The sequence below is a fragment of the Bombina bombina genome, unplaced genomic scaffold, assembly GCF_027579735.1.
Source record: "Bombina bombina isolate aBomBom1 unplaced genomic scaffold, aBomBom1.pri scaffold_688, whole genome shotgun sequence".
NCBI lineage: Eukaryota > Metazoa > Chordata > Amphibia > Anura > Bombinatoridae > Bombina > Bombina bombina.
Genome location: NW_026512612.1, coordinates 142467 through 164941, shown reverse-complemented (window position 1 = coordinate 164941; position 22475 = coordinate 142467). Strand labels below are relative to the sequence as shown.

Below are 22475 nucleotides of genomic sequence, written 5' to 3'. Positions count from 1 at the left end.
CCCTACAGACACAATTACACCATACCATGCATACCCAGCACAACAGACTCCCCTACAGACACTAATACACCATACCATGCATACCCAGCACAACAGACTCCCCTACAGACACTAATACACCATGCCATGCACACCCAGCACAACAGACTCCCCTACAGACACAATTACACCATACCATGCATACCCAGCACAACAGACTCCCCTACAGACACTATTACACCATACCATGCACACCCAGCACAACAGACTCCCCTACAGACACCATTACACCATACCATGCATACCCAGCACAACAGACTCCCCCACAGACACCATTACACCATACCATGCATACCCAGCACAACAGACTCCCCTACAGACACTAATACACCATGCCATGCACACCCAGCACAACAGACTCCCCTACAGACACCATTACACCATACCATGCATACCTAGCACAACAGACTCCCCTACAGACACCATAACATGCATACCTAGCACAACAGACTCCCCTACAGACACTATTATACCATACCATGCATACCCAGCACAACAGACTCCCCTACAGAAACCATAACATGCATACCTAGCTCAACAGACTCCCCTACAGGCACTATTACACCATAACAGGCATACCCAGCACAACAGACTCCCCTACAGACACTATTACACCATAAAATGCATACCCAGCACAAGAGACTCCCCTACAGACACTATTACACCATACCATGCATACCTAGCACAACAGACTCCCCTACAGACACTATTACACCATACCATGCATACCTAGCACAACAGACTCCCCTACAGACACTATTACACCATAACATGCATACCTAGCACAACAGACTCCCCTACAGACACTATTACACCATAACATGCATACCTAGCACAACAGACTCCCCTACAGACACTATTACACCATAACAGGCATACCCAGCACAGCAGACTCCCCTACAGACACTATTACACCATACCATGCATACCCAGCACAAGAGACTCCCCTACAGACACTATTACACCATACCATGCATACCTAGCACAACAGACTCCCCTACAGACACTATTACACCATAACATGCATACCTAGCACAACAGACTCCCCTACAGACACTATTACACCATACCATGCATACCCAGCACAACAGACTCCCCTACAGACACCATAACATGCATACCTAGCACAACAGACTCCCCTACAGACACTATTACACCATACCATGCATACCCAGCACAACAGACTCCCCTACAGACACCATAACATGCATACCTAGCACAACAGACTCCCCTACAGACACTATTACACCATAACATGCATACCCAGCACAACAGACTCCCCTACAGACACTATTACACCATAAAATGCATACCCAGCACAACAGACTCCCCTACAGACACTATTACACCATAACAGGCATACCCAGCACAACAGACTCCCCTACAGACACTATTACACCATACCATGCATACCCAGCACAACAGACTCCCCTACAGACACTATTACACCATACCATGCATACCCAGCACAACAGACTCCGCTACAGAAACTATGACACCATACTATGCATACCCAGCACAGAAGTAAATATATCACCAGTGCCAAGCTCCCCTACACAATAACATGCATACAAAGCACAGACAGCAGTAGTCTTTAGTATCTACTACCCTTTCAATTCATATAAAGATAAGCTCATAACACACAATACTGTATCACATCCCTCTCCAGATCTCAGGTATCCCATTTCCCCACGGTTTCCACCCCTCTTTGCGTGTGAAACTGAAGGATACAGAACATTGCTCAGGAGATATTTGCGAGACTTCTCATGTCGGAGGATGGCAATAGTGAGCCGCAGGTAGTGAATCTGTGCAGACAAAGTAATCACTGTGACACCTTAAACTGTAGCTGTTCATTATATTTTAGACTGTCTCTTTTAAAACTGCATTGGTCATTGTTTTAAAAGATAGATAATCCCTTTATTACCCATTGCCCAGTTCTGCATAACCAACAGAGTTATATTAATATACTTAACTCTGATTACCTTGTAGCTAAGCATCTTCTGACAGCCCCCTGATCACATGACTTTGTATATATTATCTATTGACTTGCAATTTAGCCAATTAGTGCTGTGCTGACTCCTAAATAACTCCACGTGCGTGAACACAATGGCTCACATGAACTAGCAGTCTCCTGTTGTGAAAAGCAAATAAAAAAAAAAGGAAATTTATGCTTACCTGATAAATTTATTTCTTTTACGATATGACGAGTCCACGGATTTCATCCTTACTTATGGGATATCGCCTCCTGGTAAGCAGGAGGAGGCAAAGAGCAGCACAGCAGAGCTGTATATATAGCTCCTCCCTTCCCACCCACTCCAGTAATTCGACCGAAGTTAGGAAGAGAAAGGAAAAGCCAACGTGCAGAGGTGACTGAAGTTTAACAAAAATAAAAACCTGTCTTAGAAAATGACAGGGTGGGCCGTGGACTCGTCATATCGTAAAATAAATAAATTTATCAGGTAAGCATAAATTTCCTTTTCTTTTACAAGATATGACGAGTCCACGGATTTCATCCTTACTTATGGGATACAATACCAAAGCTATAGGACACGGATGAAAGGGAGGGACAAGACAGGAACCCAAACGGAAGGCACCACTGCTTGAAGAACCTTTCTCCCAAAAACAGCCTCGGACGAGTCAAAAGTATCAAATTTGGAAAATTTGGAAAAAGTATGAAGAGACGACCAAGTTGCAGCCTTGCAAATTTGTTCAACAGAAGCATCATTTTTAAATGCCCATGAGGAAGCCACAGCCCTAGTGGAATGAGCTGTAATTCTTTCAGGAGGCTGCTGTCCAGCAGTCTTGTATGCAAAATGGATGATAGCTTTCTGACCCCTACGTGTTCCGGAAAAAACAACAAATAGTGAAGATGATTGACGAAATTCCTTAGTCGCCTGCAAGTAAAACTTCCGGGCACGAACCACGTCCAAGTTATGTAACAGACGCTCCTTCTTAGAAGGATTGGGACACAATGAAGGAACAATAATTTCCTGATTAATATTTTTGTTGGAAACAACCTTAGGAATAAAACCAGGTTTGGTACGTAACACTACCTTATCGGAATGAAAAATAAGGTAAGGAGAATTACATTGTAGAGCCGAAAGCTCAGAAACTCTGCGAGCAGAAGAAATAGCAACCAAAAACAAAACCTTCCAAGATAACAACTTAATATCTATGGAAAGCATAGGTTCAAACGGAACCCCTTGAAGAACCTTAAGAACTAAATTCAAACTCCAAGGAGGAGAAATAGGTCTAAACACAGGCCTGATCCTAGTCAGAGCCTGACAAAAGGACTGAACATCCGGAACATCTGTGCACTGAGCCACTGATGGCCGAGGATTGGACTGAAGGGATCGGCATGTATTCAGAATCTTTAACTTTCTGACTTCCGTCAAGAAGATTTTCATGGACATAGAGTCTATTAGAGTTCCCAGGAAAGGAACCCTTGTCTGTGGAATTGGTGAACTCTTTTCTAGATTCACCTTCCACCCATGAGTCCTTAGAAAGGATAGAACCATGTTGGTATGAGACTTTGTCAGCTGATATGACGCCGCCTGGATCAGAATATCGTCTAGATAAGGCGCCACTGCAATGCCCTGCGGCCTGAAAACCGCCAGCAGAGACCCTAGAACCTTCGTAAAGATCCTGGGTGCTGTGGCCAGCCCGAAGGGAAGTGCCACGAACTGAAAAGGTTTGTCCAGAAAGGCAAACCTCAGAAACTTGTGATGATCTCTGTGTATAGGAATATGAAGATATGCATCCTTTAAGTCCACGGTAGTCATATATTGACCCTCCTGGATCAATGGAAGAATTGTCCGAATGGTCTCCATCTTGAAGGATGGAACTCTGAGAAATTTGTTTAGACTCTTGAGATCTAAAATGGATCGGAACGTTCCCTCTTTTTTGGGAACCACAAAAAGATTTGAGTAAAATCCCTGCACCTGTTCCTGTTTTGGAATGGGACGAATTACTCCCATAGTGGAGAGGTCTTTCACACAACGTAAGAACGCCTCTCTTTTTATCTGGTCTACAGACAATCGTGAAAGAAGAAACCTTCCCCTTGGGAAGGAATTTTTGAACTCCAACTGATACCCTTGAGACACGATTTCTAGTGTCCAGGGATCCTGAACGTCTCGTATCCATACTTGAACAAAGAGAGAAAGTCTGCCCCCTACTAGATACGGTCCCGGATCGGGGACCGCCCCTTCATGCTGTTTTGGGAGCAGCAGAGGGCTTCTTGGGTTATTTACACTTGTTCCAAGCCTGGTTGGGTCTCCAGATGGACTTGGCTTGTGCAAAATTCCCTTCCTGTTTAGCAGAAGAGGAAGAGGGGACTCCCTTAAAATTTCGAAAGGAACGAAAATTACTCTGTCTACCCCGTTGCTTAGATGTCTTATCCTGAGGGAGGGGGTGACCCTTACCTCCCGTAATGTCAGAAATTATCTCTTTCAAGTCAGGCCACAACAGGGTCTTTCCTTTGAAAGGAATAGCCAAAAGCTTGGATTTAAAGGACACATCCGCAGACCAGGATTTTAACCATAAGGCTCTGCGCGCTAAAATGGAAAACCCTGCATTCTTAGCTGCCAACTTGGCGATCTGAAAGGCGGCATCCGTAACAAAAGAATTAGCCAGCTTAAGGGCCTTAATTCTATCCATTATTTCCTCTAAAGAAGTCTCAGTCTTAAGAGACTCTAAGGCATCAAAACAAAAGGCAGCCGCAGTTGTGACTGGTACAATGCAGGCCGTCGGTTGTAATAAAAACCCTTGGTGAACAAATACCTTTTTTAGAAGACCCTCCAACTTTTTATCCATAGGGTCCTTGAAAGCACAACTGTCCTCAATAGGGATAGTTGTACGCTTAGCCAGAGTAGAGATAGCTCCCTCCACCTTAGGGACCGTTTGCCAAGAGTCCCGAACGGTGTCAGCTATAGGGTACATTTTCTTAAAAATAGGGGAAGGTGAGAACGGGATACCCGGTCTTTCCCATTCCCGTGTAACAATTTCCGAAATTCGCTTAGGAACCGGAAAGACGTCAGAATAAGAAGGAACCTCTAAGTATTTGTCCATCTTACACAATTTCTCTGGTGGTACCACAATAGAGTCACAGTCGTCCAGAGTCAACAAAACCTCCTGCAGCAACAGACGGAGGTGTTCAAGTTTAAACCTGAAAGCCATGACGTCCAAATTTGTCTGGGGCAATGCACTTCCTGAGTCCGACAGTTCCCCCTCAGACAGGTTCTCCCTACCCCCCAAATCAGAGCCCTGGGAGGGTACATCGGAGATAGCCATCAAAGCATCAGAAGTCGCAGGGACCACATGGGCTTCTGTCCTGCTGCGCTTGTCTTGTAACACTGGCAACTTAGACAAAACTTCTGTAAGAGTGGAGGACATAACTGCAGCCATATACTGCAGAGTGAATGAAGTGGACGCGGTTGAGGAACACGGCGTGGCTTGGGGAGAAAGATGCGGCATACCCTGGTTCTCATCTGTCTGAGAAGCATCCTTAGACATACTTGCATTAAAGAAAATCTGCTCTTTACATTGCAAAGCCCTCTCAGTACATGAGGGACAAAAAGTAATGGGGGGGGGGGTTCCACATTGGCATCTAAACACATAGAACAGGTACTTTCCAGAAGATCAGCCATGACAAACAAACTAGCAATATTGGTCGGTTTCGCTAAAATTCAAAAAGGCAAATACTTTAGATTGCTTTAGAAAAAAAAAGACGGGTGTACTGCCTCTTTAAAAATTAAAGTCGCATATGCGTTTATTGCTCCGCACTAAACTGCAATAACTTTGAAAAACACCCTAAGACATATAACGAACGTATACTGTCAGAGATTACCTATTAAGCAATTTATGACTAAATTAGCCCCTTGCACCTCGCCACAGCTCTGCTGTGGCGCCTACCTGCCCCAACCGAAACACTAAATAGTAGAGGACGGCGCTCCTAAAGTCGTTTGTGAAGTTTGTAAGCACAAGCGACTTAGGCCACACCGGAGCCAAGATACAAGCTGCTTGAAGACCGGATCCGGACAGAAAATGCGCGTCTGAGCGCGCAAAAATCAAGCCCCGCCCCTCATAGGCGCAACTAACATCCCCGGTTATAGCAAATACCGCATGGGAAATAAAACATGTCGGTTCTCATAATAGTCCCTCAATCACCAATGTGCCCCTTCACATAAACACACAACAGTTGTCAAAGCGAAATAAATACTGTGCTGCGCATGCCACAAACTCCCAGCGTCAAGCCCATAGTAAAAAGCATTAGCCCTGGTTAACCCGTTATTAGGCTACTGATTGACCAAAAACAAAGGTAATATTTATGCACATCTACCTGTAATGCAAAACGATTACCCTCTCCCTGTACAGGGAATAAGTGCCAGTCTGTTCTGAGATACCTCAGTCTCCCCAGAAATAAACGACTGTACATACCTCCAAGCTGAACACAATATGAAGCAGTCCCACACAATGAAGATGTTCCCTTTCCTCACCTCCAGCACGTCTGTGGGGACAAATAAAGTCTTAGACAATAATTGCTAAGACCATCAGCAGGGCAGCAATCAATATGGGAGCGTGATGACAGATGTGAGAATCTCCCCAGTTCCATTGCTTAAAAGCCAGAAGCTCTAGCCCTGAGAAAAAAAAAAAATAGTACACACCGGCACCATTTAAAAATAATAAACTGTTGATTGAAGAATCTTAACCAACACCTCACTTTACCTCTTCCTATCACTAACACAGGCAAAGAGAATGACTGGGGTGGGAGGGAAGGGAGGAGCTATATATACAGTTCTGCTGTGGTGCTCTTTGCCTCCTCCTGCTGACCAGGAGGCGATATTCCATAAGTAAGGATGAAATCCGTAGACTCGTCATATCTTGTAAAAGAAAGCATGTGATAAGAAGCTGTCCACAGTGGCTTAGAAACAGGCAGAAATTTAGAGGTTGGATGTGCAAAGCTGGGGAATGGGTATTAAAGGCATTATACATATTTTTAAACAATAACAATTTTAGTGTTGACTGTCCCTTTAATCGATATTGAACTGTCTCAAAAGGTAACAAAGGAATAGTGTAGAATACTTTTTTCTTTCAATGCAGTTTTGTTTGTTTGAAAAATGCATGTTCCTGTCTTTAATAAACCAACATTTTATAGTTACACTTACAGAAGCATCTCTCTCAAACAATAAAGCTATGGGTGCTGACCCTTTCAGTCAATGAACATTAGCAAGGAATTTAGAGCTAATATGGCTATATTAGAATTGTTATAAGATGCAAGAACAGTTTTCTGGGAGGGTGAAGAAATAACGGTCACTGGTACTTACCTCTGTAAGATCTGACCCATACTCACTTTAAGGGACCGGTTAGTGATACAAGAGACTGAAAGAGGTAATAAAGAGAAGCTCCTCACCTGCAATCCCAGGTCAGGAACGATAGGAGAGAAGCGGTAGGCTCGGAGTAATGACATCATCAGCTGTTTGAGGCACTCGTGAACTTCATAATCCTGTGTGATAAATTTATGTTAAGGTGGAATTCCTGAGAACCGCTCTTCTGTGATTTTAGCAAGATCTACTTACCTCCATGAGAAGCCACATAAGGTCGAGAAGGCGTATGATAAGGTGGTGTTCTTCCACTGAACCCCCTCCCTCCAGGATGCCCAGAAGGAAATTCATCAATACATCCTCCACAAGGTATACTTTGCACTACATATGTAAAAGATAGAGACCTCTTGTAAATAGGAGACTCTTTCTTCATGGAGATTAGACAGTCTTTTGTTCATTAGCGCATCCCACCAAAGATGGTTGCTCAGTTATTTGAGGAGCAACAAAACCACATATCGGCAAATAAACTGTATAACAGTGGTGGTAACTGGTGGCTAGATTCTTCTCTGATGACCAAGGGCTATTTTGAGGGACTGAATTTTATTATAAGGAGAGTAGAAAATACATCACTCCATCAAGTCTGTAAGTAAATGCACAAAATGTTCTTACGTCTTATGTCTGAAAGTTTAGACTGACATGAATGGAACCATTTTGCATTATAAATGTATTAGTAATTTACTTGTAGTACACATTATGACTGTAAAGTCAGTTCTGGAGCAACAATACACTGCTGACATTGAGCTGAATGGAGTTAGTGAGTGATGGCTGCACATATATGCTGCTCCTGATTGGTCCAGCTCGTAACCAGTAGTGCAATGGTGCTCCAGAGTGGACTTTAACTACAAATATATGGACACAGAAAGGTGAATGACTCATCATTAGTCGGTAGTGACCCCTCTACTTCTGACTGTGTCCCCTACCCCTATATATGGTTCCTGGAGATGCCTTGGATATAATATGGTATTTTACTGTTCTATAGTGCATTCCGATGTACAAATCACAAAACTAGCTATCTTCTGGTCATCAATGGTTGGTTTGTATGGTTTGTTGGTTGAAGATCAGCCGGACCTGTTTGTAGAGAAGAGTGATACTCACCATGAGTGGGGCAAAATGATTGAAGATATGTGCCACTGTTATCAGCACTGTAGGCTCCCCCTGCAGCTGCCATATGGATGGTTCTCTGTCCACCAACTTTCCTTCCTGCAAATTAAGCACATTAAGGGGTTCGTTTAATAAAGGGACAGTGTACTACATCATTTTTATTGTTTAAAAGAAACATAATCCCTTTGTTACCCCATTCCCCAGTTTTGCATAACCAACACTGTTATATTAATATACTTTTTACTTCTGTGATTACCTTGTATCTAAGCCTCTGCATTTTAGCCAATCAGTGGTGACTCTTAGGTAACTCCATGGGAGTGAGCACAATATTATTGATATGGCACGCATGAAATATCACTGTCTAGTTGTGAAACACTGTCCAAATGCACTGAGATAAAAGGCAGCATTCAAGGGGTTAGAAATTAGCATATGAGCCTACCTAGGTTTAGCTTTCAACAAAGAATACCAAGAGAACAAAACAAATTTGATGATAAAAGTACATATGTACATACACACACACACAAACACATACATATATATATATATATATATATATATATATATATATATATATATATATATATATATATATATATATATATTTGCGTGTGTATTTTTTGTGTGTATTGGAATGTGAATTAAATATTCATGTCGGGTTATCGCTCTTGAATAAACACGTTCGGGTTAGCACACGAGTATGGGTATTTCAAAGAGGGTAAGTATATCCGGTAACACAAGCACTCAATCTACCTCTATCTGGTTAACCCGGAAATGAACCTTTCGCTGTATAGACCCAGCTCCTGGAGTGCCGTAGACGGTGGAAGCGCAACCCAGCTGCCGTGATGCAATAGAGGTGTAGAAAAAATGGCAGGCACTACACACATGAATAGTATGCAAAAAACAGTCCACAATTTATTCAAAAGCACACTGTAAATACCAATCCATAAAATTCATGAACAATGTGGAGCAGTTCATCAATAAAGCTTACAGTCAGTGGTGGAGTGGACAGTGGCGAATGTCTGACGCGTTTCGCGCCCCCTACAGGCACTTACTCATAGACCTAATACATGTATTGCACATGGTGTACTATATATACCCTAACCAATTAAAATTAACCCTCTAGAGTCCTTTTACAACTCAAAAGCGGAAACTAAGGGGAATGGTTATCACTGAATACTTGAACAAGTATTACACATGTATAAACAGACAGAACTATATGACAGGCTAATATAACCTCTTGAAAATCTTAAAATGCTGAGTTACTGATGCAAAAAACTATAATAATGAGTATATAGCCACCAATAACAAATGCAACAAATAAGATTTCAACTTGTAATACCCATGCTACCCAACGCGCGCAAAAAAAAGCCTCTGTCTAGAGAAGTAATGTGAAAAAGCACTCCAGCCATACAGAGGTTAAACACATAGGCAAAGTCCCACTGGGGAACCACAAGCATTGCAGTTCTTGATCGGGACACTGCCAATAAGCCAATCAGAAAAAGCAGCCCCAAGTAGCTGACAATCCCAGGTCTCTTCCTACTGTAGGGCTGCAATGCTTTTGGGTCCTTAACTTGACTTTACCTATGTGTTTAACTCTTTGCATGAGTTAAAGAAATAGTGAGCTAGGAACAGTAATACAGAAATGACATGCGCTAACAAAGTAAGAAATTTACATTTGAATGTTCTTTTAAATCAAGTTCTCGTCTTCTCACTTACCCCAGATCTACAAATGTAACGTTTTTTTCTTACTGTTGTTGCTTTCTATTCTATATAATACATTTCTTGTTTTAGAGCCAACATTTATATTATACAATAATCCCTACTGCATTAAAGTGACGGTAAACTTTAAAGGTCTATTTGATTTTGTTATTGTTTAAAAAGATAGGATAACGCCTTTACTACCCATTCACTAGCTTGGGATAACCAATATTGTTATATTGATATACTTTATAACCTCTAAGTTTGCCCGATTCTAAGCCCCTACAGGCTGCCCCTTATCTCAGTGCTTTTTATTAGTTTTTAAATCTTGCACAACAGCCAGAAAGCGCTAGTTGATGTGTGGCATATAGGTAACATAGTGCACACTCCGGTGGAGTTATTTAGTCAGCACTAATTGGCTAAAATGCAAGATTGTAAAATGCACTGAGATAAGGGGAAAGTCTACAGAGGCTTAGATCCAAGGTAATTACAGAGGTAAAAAGTATATTAATATAACAGTGTTGGTTACGCAAAGCTAGGGAATAGGTAATAAAGGGATTATCTATCTTTTCAAACAATAACAATTTTCAAGTAGACTGTCCCTTTAATTAAAAAAAATCATAATATTAAAAGGACATGAAACCCCAATTTTTTCTTTCATAATTCAGATAGAACATACAATTTTAAACAACTTTCCAATTTACTTCTATTATCAAATGTTCTTTGTTCTCTTGGAATCTTTTGTTGAAAGCCAAGAAAGTAAGCTCAGGAGCGTGCACGTGTCTGGAGCAGTTTTGCAAGAATGTTATCCATTTGCAGTATCAATAGATGGCAGCACTATTTTTTGCCATGTAGTGCTCCAGACACCTACCTGTCTCTTCAACAAAGAAAATGGGAAAGAAGCTAACTTGATTATAGAAGTAAATTGGAAACAATTTTTTAAATTGTATGCTCTGTCTGAATCACAATGGAAAGTGTCTGGGTTTTATATCCCTTTAAAGAAAATCATTAAACTAGGTGATCTATTGTAAGGTCAAATTTCAAAGCGCAGTTGGCATAAAAACATAAATTATGCTTACCTAATAATTTCATTTCCATCAAGGGGTGGAGAGTCCACGGCTTCATTCATTACTGTTGGGAATTAAGAACCTGGCCACCAGGAGGAGGCAAAGACACCCCAGCCAAAGGCTTAAATACCTCCCCCACTTCCCTCATCCCCCAGTCATTCTGCTGAGGGAACAAGGAACAGTAGGAGAAATATCAGGGTATAAATGGTGCCAGAAGATAAATTAAATTTAGGTCTGCCCGTCAGAGATACGGGCGGGAGCCGTGGACTCTCCTCCCCTCGATGGAAATGAAATTATCAGGTAACTGTAAGCATAATTTATGTTTTCCATCTAAAGGGGAGGAGAGTCCACGGCATCATTCATTACTGTTGGTAACATATACCCAAGCTCTAGAGGACACTGAATAAAACCGGGAGGGAAAAGGCGGACCATAATCTGAGGGCACCACAGCCTGCAAAACCTCTCCCCCAAAAACAGCTTCCGCAGAAGCAAAAACGTCAAATTTGTAAAACTTTGTAAAACTGTGTAAGGAGGACCAGGTAGCCGCCTTACAAATTTGCTCCATAGAGGCCTCATTCTTGAAGGCCCAAGACGAAGCCACAGCTCTAGTTGAATGAGCCATGATCCTCTGAGGAGGCTTATGTCCCGCTCTCTCATAGGCCAAGCGAATCAAGCTCCTCAACTAAAAGGACAAAGTAGAAGAGAATTTCTGCCCCTTGCACTTCCCTGAATACACAACAAAAAGAGATGTAGACTGTCTGAAATCCTTCGTAGCCTGAAGATAGAACTTCAGGACACGAACCACATCCAGATTATGAAGTAATCTCTCCTTAGAAGAAGAAGGGTTAGGACACAAAGAAGGAACCACTATTTCCTGATTGATGTTACGGTTTGACACCACCTTGGGAAGAAACCCCAAACCAGTGCGAAGCACAGCCTTATCCGCATGAAAAACCAGATAAGGCGGCTCACATTGCATGGCAGCCAGTTCAGATACTCTGCGTGCCGATGCAATGGCCAACAGGAAGAGAACCTTCCAGGACAGAATCTTAATGTCAATGAAATGCATAGGCTCAAACGGAACCCTCTGCAAAACCTTAAAAACCAAGTTTAAGCTCCATGGGGGAGCAGACTGTCTAAAGACAGGTCTGATTCTAGACAGAGCCTGAACAATGGATTGGATGTCAGGGAGCTCAGTGAGTCTCCTATGCAACAAGACTGACAATGCCGAAATCTGTCCCTTTAAGGAACTAGTGGCAAGACCCTTCTCCAAACCGTCTTGGAGAAAGGCCAGAATCCTGGATACCTTCATTTTATGCCAAGGATATCCATGCTTCTCACACCAGAACAAGTAAGTCCTCCACACCATATGGTAGATGCGATGAGTGACTGGCTTCCTTGCCCGAATTAGAGTATCAATCACACTTTTCGAAAAGCCTCTCTTTGCCAAGACTAGGCGTTCAAGCTCCACGCAGTCAGCCTCAGAGAATCGAGATTTTGATGTTGAAAGGGGCCCTGTTCCCGCAGATCCCTGCGACAGGGTAACCACCACGGCAGAGAGGATGACATCCCCATCAGATCCGCAAACCACGTCCTCCGCAGCCACAATGGAGCAATCAGAATGGCCAAAGCTCGCTCCTGTTTGATGCTTGCCACTACACAAGGTAGAAGTGGTAACGGTGGAAAAAAGTAAGCTAGGCTGAACCCCCAAGGCACCGCTATAGGCATCTATTAGCTCTGCCTGGGGATCCCTGGACCTCGACCCGTATCGGGGTAGCTTGCAATTGAGTCTGGATGCCATGAGATCCATCTCCGGCGTTCCCCACCTGAGACAAATCTCTGCAAACACTTCGAGGTGAAGAGACCATTGCCCCGGATGGAAGGATTGCCTGCTGAGAAAGTCTGCCTCCCAGTTGTCCACACCTGGAATGTGAAACACAGAGTGAGCAGCTGTGGGACTCCGACCACTCCGAGATCTGAGACACCTCCCTCATAGCTAGGGAGCTCCTCATACCCCCCTGATGGTTGATGTAAGCCACCGAGGTAATGTTGTCCGTCTGGAATCTGATGAAGCTAAACGACCCCAGAAGAGGCCATGCCTTCAGAGCATTGTAAATTGCTCGGAGTTACAGAATATTTATCGGAAGGAGAGACTCCTCCCGGGACCATTTCCTTTGTGCCATCCGGGCACCCCAAACAGCTCCCCATCCTGACAGACTTGCGTCCGTGGTCACAATCTCCCAGGACCGTCTCAAGAAGGGTGCCCCCATGGACAGTTGCTCCGGACAGATCCACCAAGAGAGGGAGATCCAAGTCCGAGCATCCATGGATATCTGCTGTGATAGATCTGAATGATCACCGTTCCACTGTCTCAACATGCACAATTGAAGAGGTCTGAGATGGAACCTGGCGAATGGAATGACGTCTATGCTGGAAACCATGAGTCAGATCACCTCCATACACTGAGCCACTGAGGGCCTTGAGGAGGACTGAAGGGCAAGACAAGAGGACGCAATCTTCCTGAGTCGATGGTCTGTGAGAAATATTTTCATGGACATAGAGTCTATTATCGTGCCCAGGAACTCTACCCTGTTGCTGGGAACCAGGGAATTCTTTCCTGAGTTGATCTTCCAATCGTGAGATGAGTAAAAGAAGAAGAAGAGACCTCGAATGATCCTCTGCGAGACAGAGTGACGGCGCCTGGACCAGGATGTCATTCAGATAGGGCGCCACAGCAATGCCTCTGGCCACCGCAAGTAGCGCCCCCAGAACCTTCGTGAAGACTCTCGGGGCCGTCGCCAGACCAAAGGGAAAGGCCACAAACTGGAAGTGTTGGTCCAGAAACGCAAATCTCAGGAACTTGAAGAGGTACCTGTGGTGGATTGGCACATGAAGGTAAGCGTCCTTCAAGTCTATGGTTGTCAGGAACTGTCCCTCTTGAACTAGGGGCAGAATAGATTTGATTGTTTCCATTATGAACAATGAAACACTCAGATACTTGTTTAAACACTTTAGGTCCAGAATTGGGCGGAACATGCCGCCCTCCTTTGGAACTACAAAAATATTTGAATAGTACCCTAGACCCCTTTCTGCTTGGGGTACTGGTACGATAACGCCTAGAGAGGAGAGATCTCTCACACATTCTAGAAAGGCTTCTCTCTTTTCCGGTCTTGAAGACAGTTTTGATAGGAGGAATCTGCCCCTGGGCGGATGGGATCTGAACCCTATCCTGTAACCCTGGGCGACAACGTCCAGAACCCAAGGATTCTGAACGTCCTGCAACCAGGCTTCTGAGAAGAGAGATAATCTGCCCACTACTTGGTCCGGAGACCGGTCGGGGGCAGCCCCTTCATGCCGATTTTGTCTCGACGGGCTTCTTGCTCTGCTTAGACTTGTTCCAAGAATGAACCGGTTTCCAAGTTCCGTTGGACTGGTCTGCTTTCGCGGTGAGCTGCTGGCGCTGGGCCATGTCCGCACGAAAGTGGCGAAAAGTAGATCCTTAGCTTAGCCTTCTTATCCTACGGTAGGAAAACATAATTTATGTAAGAACTTACCTGATAAATTCATTTCTTTCATATTAACAAGAGTCCATGAGCTAGTGACGTATGGGATATACATTCCTACCAGGAGGGGCAAAGTTTCCCAAACCTTAAAATGCCTATAAATACACCCCTCACCACACCCACAAATCAGTTTAACGAATAGCCAAGAAGTGGGGTGATAAGAAAAAAAGTGCGAAGCATATAAAATAAGGAATTGGAATAATTGTGCTTTATACAAAAAAATCATAACCACCACAAAAAAGGGTGGGCCTCATGGACTCTTGTTAATATGAAAGAAATGAATTTATCAGGTAAGTTCTTACATAAATTATGTTTTCTTTCATGTAATTAACAAGAGTCCATGAGCTAGTGACGTATGGGATAATGACTACCCAAGATGTGGATCTTTCCACACAAGAGTCACTAGAGAGGGAGGGATAAAATAAAGACAGCCAATTCCTGCTGAAAATAATCCACACCCAAAATAAAGTTTAACGAAAAACATAAGCAGAAGATTCAAACTGAAATCGCTGCCTGAAGAACTTTTCTACCAAAAACTGCTTCAGAAGAAGAAAATACATCAAAATGGTAGAATTTAGTAAAAGTATGCAAAGAGGACCAAGTTGCTGCTTTGCAGATCTGGTCAACCGAAGCTTCATTCCTAAACGCCCAGGAAGTAGATACTGACCTAGTAGAATGAGCTGTAATTCTCTGAGGCGGAATTTTACCCGACTCAACATAGGCAAGATGAATTAAAGATTTCAACCAAGATGCCAAAGAAATGGCAGAAGCTTTCTGGCCTTTTCTAGAACCGGAAAAGATAACAAATAGACTAGAAGTCTTACGGAAAGATTTCGTAGCTTCAACATAATATTTCAAAGCTCTAACAACATCCAAAGAATGCAACGATTTCTCCTTAGAATTCTTAGGATTAGGACATAATGAAGGAACCACAATTTCTCTACTAATGTTGTTGGAATTCACAACCTTAGGTAAAAATTCAAAAGAAGTTCTCAACACCGCCTTATCCTGATGAAAAATCAGAAAAGGAGACTCACAAGAAAGAGCAGATAATTCAGAAACTCTTCTAGCAGAAGAGATGGCCAAAAGGAACAAAACTTTCCAAGAAAGTAATTTAATGTCCAATGAATGCATAGGTTCAAACGGAGGAGCTTGAAGAGCTCCCAGAACCAAATTCAAACTCCAAGGAGGAGAAATTGACTTAATGACAGGTTTTATACGAACCAAAGCTTGTACAAAACAATGAATATCAGGAAGAATAGCAATCTTTCTGTGAAAAAGAACAGAAAGAGCGGAGATTTGTCCTTTCAAAGAACTTGCGGACAAACCCTTATCTAAACCATCCTGAAGAAACTGTAAAATTCTCGGTATTCTAAAAGAATGCCAAGAAAAATGATGAGAAAGACACCAAGAAATATAAGTCTTCCAGACTCTATAATATATCTCTCGAGATACAGATTTACGAGCCTGTAACATAGTATTAATCACGGAGTCAGAGAAACCTCTTTGACCAAGAATCAAGCGTTCAATCTCCATACCTTTAAATTTAAGGATTTCAGATCCGGATGGAAAAAAGGACCTTGCGACAGAAGGTCTGGTCTTAACGGAAGAGTCCATGGTTGGCAAGATGCCATCCGGACAAGATCCGCATACCAAAACCTGTGAGGCCATGCCGGAGCTATTAGCAGAACAAACGAGCATTCCCTCAGAATCTTGGAGATTACTCTTGGAAGAAGAACTAGAGGCGGAAAGATATAGGCAGGATGATACTTCCAAGGAAGTGATAATGCATCCACTGCCTCCGCCTGAGGATCCCGGGATCTGGACAGATACCTGGGAAGTTTCTTGTTTAGATGAGAGGCCATCAGATCTATCTCTGGGAGCCCCCACATTTGAACAATCTGAAGAAATACCTCTGGGTGAAGAGACCATTCGCCCGGATGCAACGTTTGGCGACTGAGATAATCCGCTTCCCAATTGTCTACACCTGGGATATGAACCGCAGAGATTAGACAGGAGCTGGATTCCGCCCAAACCAAAATTCGAGATACTTCTTTCATAGCCAGAGGACTGTGAGTCCCTCCTTGATGATTGATGTATGCCACAGTTGTGACATTGTCTGTCTGAAAACAAATGAACGATTCTCTCTTCAGAAGAGGCCAAAACTGAAGAGCTCTGAAAATTGCACGGAGTTCCAAAATATTGATCGGTAATCTCACCTCCTGAGATTCCCAAACTCCTTGTGCCGTCAGAGATCCCCACACAGCTCCCCAACCTGTGAGACTTGCATCTGTTGAAATTACAGTCCAGGTCGGAAGAACAAAAGAAGCCCCCTGAATTAAACTATGGTGATCTGTCCACCACGTTAGAGAGTGTCGAACAATCGGTTTTAAAGATATTAATTGATATATCTTCGTGTAATCCCTGCACCATTGGTTCAGCATACAGAGCTGAAGAGGTCGCATGTGAAAACGAGCAAAGGGGATCGCGTCCGATGCAGCAGTCATAAGACCTAGGATTTCCATGCATAAGGCTACCGAAGGGAATGATTGAGACTGAAGGTTTCGACAAGCTGTAATCAATTTTAGACGTCTCTTGTCTGTTAAAGACAGAGTCATGGACACTGAATCTATCTGGAAACCCAGAAAGGTTACCCTTGTTTGAGGAATCAAAGAACTTTTTGGTAAATTGATCCTCCAACCATGATCTTGAAGAAACAACACAAGTCGATTCGTATGAGACTCTGCTAAATGTAAAGACTGAGCAAGTACCAAGATATCGTCCAAATAAGGAAATACCACAATACCCTGTTCTCTGATTACAGACAGAAGGGCACCGAGATATTTTGGGAAAATTCTTGGAGCTGTAGCAAGGCCAAACGGTAGAGCCACAAATTGGTAATGCTTGTCTAGAAAAGAGAATCTCAGGAACTGATAATGATCTGGATGAATCGGAATATGCAGATATGCATCCTGTAAATCTATTGTGGACATATAATTCCCTTGCTGAACAAAAGGCAATATAGTCCTTACAGTTACCATCTTGAACGTTGGTATCCTTACATAACGATTCAATAATTTTAGATCCAGAACTGGTCTGAAGGAATTCTCCTTCTTTGGTACAATGAAGAGATTTGAATAAAACCCCATCCCCTGTTCCGGAACTGGAACTGGCATAATTACTCCAGCCAACTCTAGATCTGAAACACAATTCAGAAATGCTTGAGCTTTCACTGGATTTACTGGGACACGGGAAAGAAAAAATCTCTTTGCAGGAGGTCTCATCTTGAAACCAATTCTGTACCCTTCTGAAACAATGTTCTGAATCCAAAGATTGTGAACAGAATTGATCCAAATTTCTTTGAAAAAACGTAACCTGCCCCCTACCAGCTGAACTGGAATGAGGGCCGTACCTTCATGTGAACTTAGAAGCAGGCTTTGCCTTTCTAGCAGGCTTGGATTTATTCCAGACTGGAGATGGTTTCCAAACTGAAACTGCTCCTGAGGACGAAGGATCAGGCTTTTGTTCTTTGTTGAAACGAAAGGAACGAAAACGATTGTTAGCCCTGTTTTTACCTTTAGATTTTTTATCCTGTGGTAAAAAAGTTCCTTTCCCACCAGTAACAGTTGAAATAATAGAATCCAACTGAGAACCAAATAATTTGTTTCCCTGGAAAGAAATGGAAAGTAGAGTTGATTTAGAAGCCATATCAGCATTCCAAGTCTTAAGCCATAAAGCTCTTCTGGCTAAGATAGCCAGAGACATAAACCTAACATCAACTCTAATAATATCAAAAATGGCATCACAGATAAAATTATTAGCATGCTGGAGAAGAATAATAATATCATGAGAATCACGATTTGTTACTTGTTGCGCTAGAGTTTCCAACCAAAAAGTTGAAGCTGCAGCAACATCAGCCAATGATATAGCAGGTCTAAGAAGATTACCTGAACACAGATAAGCTTTTCTTAGAAAAGATTCAATTTTTCTATCTAAAGGATCCTTAAACGAGGTACCATCTGACGTAGGAATGGTAGTACGTTTAGCAAGGGTAGAAATAGCCCCATCAACTTTAGGGATTTTGTCCCAAAATTCTAACCTGTCAGGCGGAACAGGATATAATTGCTTAAAACGTTTAGAAGGAGTAAATGAATTACCCAATTTATCCCATTCTTTGGAAATTACTGCAGAAATAGCATTAGGAACAGGAAAAACTTCTGGAATAACCGCAGGAGTTTTAAAAACCTTATCCAAACGTATAGAATTAGTATCAAGAGGACTAGAATCCTCTATTTCTAAAGCAATTAGTACTTCTTTAAGTAAAGAGCGAATAAATTCCATCTTAAATAAATATGAAGATTTATCAGCATCAATCTCTGAGATAGAATCCTCTGAACCAGAAGAGTCCAAAGAATCAGAATGATGGTGTTCATTTAAAAATTCATCTGTAGAGAGAGAAGATTTAAAAGACTTTTTACGTTTACTAGAAGGAGAAATAACAGACAAAGCCTTCTTTATGGATTCAGAAACAAAATCTCTTATGTTATCAGGAACATTCTGCACCTTAGATGTTGAGGGAACTGCAACAGGCAATGGTACATTACTAAAGGAAATATTATCTGCTTTAACAAGTTTGTCATGACAATTATTACAAACAACAGCTGGAGGAATAGCTACCAAAAGTTTACAGCAGATACACTTAGCTTTGGTAGATCCAGCAGGCAGTGATTTTCCTGTAGTATCTTCTGGCTCAGATGCAACGTGAGACATCTTGCAATATGTAAGAGAAAAAACAACATATAAAGCAAAATAGATCAAATTCCTTATAAGACAGTTTCAGGAATGGGAAAGAATGCCAAATATCAAGCTTCTAGCAACCAGAAGCAAATGAAAAATGAGACTGAAATAATGTGGAGACAAAAGCGACGCCCATATTTTTTAGCGCCAAATAAGACGCCCACATTATTTGGCGCCTAAATGCTTTTGGCGCCAAAAATGACGCCACATCCGGAACGCCGACATTTTTGGCGCAAAATAACGTCAAAAAATGACGCAACTTCCGGCGACACGTATGACGCCGGAAACGGAAAAGAATTTTTGCGCCAAAAAAGTCCGCGCCAAGAATGACGCAATAAAATGAAGCATTTTCAGCCCCCGCGAGCCTAACAGCCCACAGGGAAAAAGGTCAAATTTTTGAGGTAAGAAAAATATGATAATTCAATGCATAATCCCAAATATGAAACTGACTGTCTGAAAATAAGGAAAGTTGAACATTCTGAGTCAAGGCAAATAAATGTTTGAATACATATATTTAGAACTTTATAAATAAAGTGCCCAACCATAGCTTAGAGTGTCACAGAAAATAAGACTTACTTACCCCAGGACACTCATCTACATGTTTGTAGAAAGCCAAACCAGTACTGAAACGAGAATCAGTAGAGGTAATGGTAAATATAAGAGTATATCGTCGATCTGAAAAGGGAGGTAAGAGATGAATCTCTACGACCGATAACAGAGAACCTTATGAAATAGACCCCGTAGAAGGAGATCACTGCATTCAATAGGCAATACTCTCTTCACATCCCTCTGACATTCACTGCACGCTGAGAGGAAAACCGGGCTCCAACTTGCTGCGGAGCGCATATCAACGTAGAATCTAGCACAAACTTACTTCACCACCTCCCTTGGAGGCAAAGTTTGTAAAAACTGATTTGTGGGTGTGGTGAGGGGTGTATTTATAGGCATTTTAAGGTTTGGGAAACTTTGCCCCTCCTGGTAGGAATGTATATCCCATACGTCACTAGCTCATGGACTCTTGTTAATTACATGAAAGAAAGCTCCCTTGCCTCCCGTAACCATGGATATGATCAAATCCAATCCTGGACCGAACAGAATCTTTCTTTGAAAAGGCAGGGACAACAGCCTCAACTTAGAGGTCATGTCCGCAGACCAAGACTTTAGCCACAGAGCCCTGTGAGCTAAAACGGAAAAACATGACACCTTAGCGTTCAGACGAATAATTTGCATACTGGCATCACATATGAAAGAATTGGCGATCTTCAGCGCCTTAATCTTATCCTGTATCTTGTTGATGGAAGTCTCCCCCTCGAGCATTTCACACAGGGATTCACACCAATATGCCGCAGCTCCGGCGACCGTCGCTACAGCCGATGCCGGCTGAAAAACAAACCCCGTGTGTTGAAACATTTTCCTTAACATGTTTTCCAACTTTTTATCCATGGGCTCTTTAAACGACGAACTATCCTCGAGGGGAATAGTTGTCTGCTTCGCGAGCGTGGAGATAGCACCATCCACCTTAGGGACAGTACTCAACAGCTCCAGCTGAAAGTCCGGGAAGGGGAACAATTTCTTAAAGGAAGAAGGGGAAAAGGAAGAACCTAATCGCTCCCATTCATTCTAAATAATATTTGCCATCTTAACAGGAACTGGGAAGGCCTGAGGCACCACCCTGTCCTCATATACCTTATCAAGCTTAGGAATCGCAGGTTCTTCTGGAAGATTCAGTTCCGGAACTTCCAGAGTAGCAAGCACTTGTTTCAGCAAAAAGCGCACATTTTCCATCCTAAACCTAAAGTCAGGCTCCTCTGAAGCCGGAGGTTTAGATGACACGGACTCCGACCCAGAAGGGGCCTCCTCCGAAGAGTCGGAGTGGGCCTCGTCATCGTATAACGCCTCAGAAATTTCCACAGGCGTAGACAACCCCTGGGGCGGGCCGCCATAATATGCCCTGCACTTAGCAGAACGTGGTAAGGCATGGATCACTTTTCGATACCGCCGTTTGCAGTTGATCCGCAAAATCTGACGGCCAACGGATCTCTCCCGCAGGGCTAATGGTTGGACCCTGGGGCGCTGCATGTGCAATAGGAGATGGATGCAGGGAATGCACCTCACAGGACAGGGAGCCCTCAGAGGTGGACGGCTCAGTAGTACTAGACATCCGTTTGCTCTTAGATGTCGTAACTTTATTAAGGCATGTGGAACATAGTTGAGCAGGCTGATCTACCAGAACCTCCTCACAATAAACACAGGAATGAGACCTAGTTAAAGAGGGAGAGTCCTCCAACGCATCAGAGTCCTCCATAGCTTGTGCTGTTATTAAGGACTAGATTAACTTAATAAATAGGCACCTTTATAACCGCAAATTGCCGGGGCACTCACCGCCTTCTATGACCCAGACTACAGAAACCGGTCCGTCTCCTGCGCCGCTGATCAACAGAGGAAGATAGATAGCCACACCCGGTTACATGGACTGCCCCTGCCTAAGGAGAAAATGCGCCAAGAAAAGGCTGCGCCATACTCCCGTAAGTCACCTGAACGTTCCACCCATTGCCAGAGCCTCATCTAGCACATAACGCAGCAATGACACAATAAACAATATCATGTATAAACACCCCCGTTCAATAATCCCCTTTCTAGGAATATTAACCGTTGATTCTATAAAGATAAAAGGTTTCACTCTGTGACCCTGTCTTCCGTGTTATCATTATGTAATTAAAAAATGAAACGATCTTACCAGAATCTACGCCGTGGAACAGGAACAAGGCCCTTCAAGTGTGACAGGTTAGTAGCCTCGCTCCTGACATGGACTTGAGTGTAGAAAGCAGGCA

At 42.9% G+C, this 22475-nt stretch overlaps 1 protein-coding gene across 1 annotated transcript in view; it reads right to left on the bottom strand.

The window, feature by feature from the left end:
• LOC128644429 (E3 ubiquitin-protein ligase RNF123-like) overlaps positions 1-8620 on the bottom strand; it is a 56804-nt gene extending 48184 nt beyond the window's left edge. The window contains exons 1-4 of the mRNA XM_053697053.1: positions 8514-8620; positions 7614-7739; positions 7448-7540; positions 1771-1844 (exon numbers count right to left, since the gene is read on the bottom strand). Of these exons, the coding sequence (XP_053553028.1) occupies positions 1771-1844; positions 7448-7540; positions 7614-7739; positions 8514-8516 (296 nt within the window). The 5' untranslated portion in view covers positions 8517-8620. The remainder of the gene's footprint in view (positions 1-1770; positions 1845-7447; positions 7541-7613; positions 7740-8513) is intronic.
• Between the last annotated feature and the right edge of the window lie 13855 nt (positions 8621-22475).